Genomic DNA, 2,930 nt, shown 5'->3' with positions numbered 1-2,930 from the left:
CCAGCATGCTTACTGCCCAGACATGAGAGGCAGCAATCATGGCCATCAGAGGGCATAAGGAAATGAAACGCTCTTGGTTTGGCTGGTTAAAACGCTTGTCTTATCAACAGGAGATCCTGGGTTCAAATCACAGTGTTTCCTAGCTTAAAGTATATGTCCTTCAGGCCTTTGCTTGGCTTCTGTGCCTAGCATGAAGAACCATGTCAGATGGTTCCAAAGAGTAGAACTCTTCTTCCTGATTGTTGTTAGTTCATTTTCCCTCGATCGTTCCAATATGTGACCCTGGACCACAAAACCAGTTGTATGGGTGTATGACCTCATGAATAATTGTAACAACAGTTTTAATACATTATAAAACTCATCTATTCCTTGTAACACCTTTAGGAAGTATACTGCAGCACACAACAAACAAACCTTCATACATTATAATGCATTTTAACTTTGGTTTAAATTATTTATGAAAAAATGCAATGCATTACAGCATACATTATGAATACCTTTATAATGCATTATACAATATAAGGCTTTAAGTAAAGTGTTACCAAATTTTGTCACAAAGATGTTTATTTACTGAGAAGGTCAACTGAATAAAATATGCTAATTTCTGTATAGAAATCAGAGAGGTGAAAAACAACATATTAAAACAACAATCATATTAAGTGCATTACATTGCTTTAAAAAGGTGAGTGATTGGTTGATTAAACAATTATCTTCAAATTTATTTAAACTTTGTTGTCTGTATATCAGTATTACAACAAAGCAGGCTATTTGGAGATGTCCTATCATAACAAACCATACATCAATGGAAAGCTTATTTATTCAGCTTTCAGGTGATATATACATCTCGATTTTGAGAAATTGACCCTTATGACTGGTTTTGTGGTCCAGGGTATATGAGAAATATATGTATCATATGAGAAAGCAGTGTTGGAATGCCTGACTGCCTCCCTGCTTTCAGTTGGTGCAGTGGCTTAAAGTGCCTGTCTCGTAAATAGGAGATCTTGGGTTCAAATGCCAGCTGTGCATTTGCCAAATGAAAGAAGCCGTGTGAATGACGTTTTCTCTTTCTTTAACTTGAAATATTATTAATATTATGGTTCACACAAGATAGTTTGACAATTTCGTAGTTGTGGCAGTATACCTTAAACAATTTGTTATCACACATTTTCAGCCTGGCAGTCAAAAGACCACCAAAACCAACAAAAATCATTGGATAAAGCCATGCTATAACTATTAAAAGAGTTAGAAAACGTGTGGTAATTATGTTGTTGTAATGCAAAGGTTTATTAATTGCAACAAGCCTATCAAATGCCATTAGCATTAATATCGTAAGTTCATAAGCTGCGTATGAGTAAATGACAAAACTCTGTATGATGCAAGCTTCATATGAGATACTATGTGTATCATACAGTAGGTCTGTCAGTAACCTTGGGAAAAAAACAGTTGTACCATATACAGAGTTGATGGACAAACATGAAATCAGAATGTACATGGGTTGGTGCAATGTCCTTTCCAGAAATACAGCAAGAATAATAAGGACATTGAAATATATGATAACACAGTAAAAAATAAACCCCAAACTGAAAAAAACATATTTTATGCACCCAAGATTTTCAAACAACATGAAGTAAAAATATGTTCCATTTCCCATTTTCCTTACACAAGGGATACTTTCACTGACCTGAGAAAGAGAGAAAACAATACAATTAATTTAATTTTTACACCAAAAAAACAAACAATGTTCATCACCTTGGAATATGTTTAGCCACATTGTTTTGCATGTAGAATGCAATGTAAATTAATTTAAAGTCTTTTAGATTTTAGAAGTCAGTTGGATCAGTGATTTAATAATTAAATGAATGGCTAGCACAGTAATAATTCAACCGTCTCAGAAACACACTTTGCAAAGATTACAAACATTGTAAGAAATACCTTCTGATATATATTGTGAAATGACCATCATGGCATCTTCATTAAAATTGCAGGTAATGAATTCTGTTTGTTTTCTGCCACCAGTGCATGTGGGTTTTTATAGTATCCAACATGTCTCAGGAGGCCTGCTGTGGCATAAACACCGCAGCATTAAAAAAAAAAAACCCTGCCCTTGCTCAGCTGCACATGCAATCTTAAAATCAAATTTTGTCAGTGATCTGTAACAAGTTTAATCAAGTAAATGCATTCACGCAAGTGTTTTCAAAAGTGGAATGATAAAGTTCTCAGGAGATTTCACTCAAACAGGGCCATTTCTAACCATTTTGATGCCCTAGGCGAAATCCAAATTGGCGCCCCCACCAAAATAATTTTTATTACATTTGGATTTGGATACATGTTTAGATATTATCAATGACTACTTTTTGTCTTTATTTGTTGTTTTATTTGTTTTGTTGTTGTTGTTTGAAATGTTGATTTAAAGTGTACATTTTTTCATTATTATTTCAGTCAAACCTACAAAACCCTTTGAATGTCAGACTCTGTTCCGTGTTTTGTGTGTGTTTTGCTCCCCATGTGTTTCCATGCCCATATTTGGTCCTTCCCGTTCCTGTCCTTATTTGTTCCAGGTGTCTCCTTTTCAGTTCTATTGATCCCAGGTGTGTCTCGTCATCCCATCGTCATGTCATTTGCATAAATAGTGTTCTATGTTATCAGTTCGGCGTCCAGTACTGTAAATGTAATTTTGTGTTCCCTGTGATTTCCCGTGTTCCTGTGTTCCCCGCTTTGAGTTCATTAAAGTCTTTGGAATTTAATTTACTCCTCGTCTCCTCGCTCCTTCGTTCTCGTGCTCCCGTGTGAAACGTGACAGAATACCGGCCCGTGACAGTAAGCGGCGCCCCTTCTCCCCGTGTTTGTTTTTCGTTTTCGAAAAGTATTTTGTTTTCCTGTTTGTTTCTCACCGCTATAATGGAGGAACGAGCAATGTTCATCGCTGTGGC

The 2,930-nt window shown here is 35.8% G+C and overlaps 1 protein-coding gene across 1 annotated transcript; it reads right to left on the bottom strand.

The window, feature by feature from the left end:
* Positions 1 to 1,069: 1,069 nt before the first annotated feature.
* On the bottom strand, positions 1,070 to 1,651 carry LOC107741819 (olfactory receptor 1500-like). The gene has a single exon (XM_016554599.1). The coding sequence runs from the start codon at positions 1,649 to 1,651 to the stop codon at positions 1,070 to 1,072; it is 582 nt and encodes a 193-aa protein (XP_016410085.1).
* Between the last annotated feature and the right edge of the window lie 1,279 nt (positions 1,652 to 2,930).

The sequence above is a fragment of the Sinocyclocheilus rhinocerous genome, unplaced genomic scaffold, assembly GCF_001515625.1.
Source record: "Sinocyclocheilus rhinocerous isolate Xijiao unplaced genomic scaffold, SAMN03320098_v1.1 scaffold1337, whole genome shotgun sequence".
Taxonomy (NCBI): Eukaryota; Metazoa; Chordata; class Actinopteri; order Cypriniformes; family Cyprinidae; genus Sinocyclocheilus; species Sinocyclocheilus rhinocerous.
The sequence above is the reverse complement of the archived record's forward strand: the minus strand, read 5'-3'. Positions and strand labels throughout refer to the sequence as shown.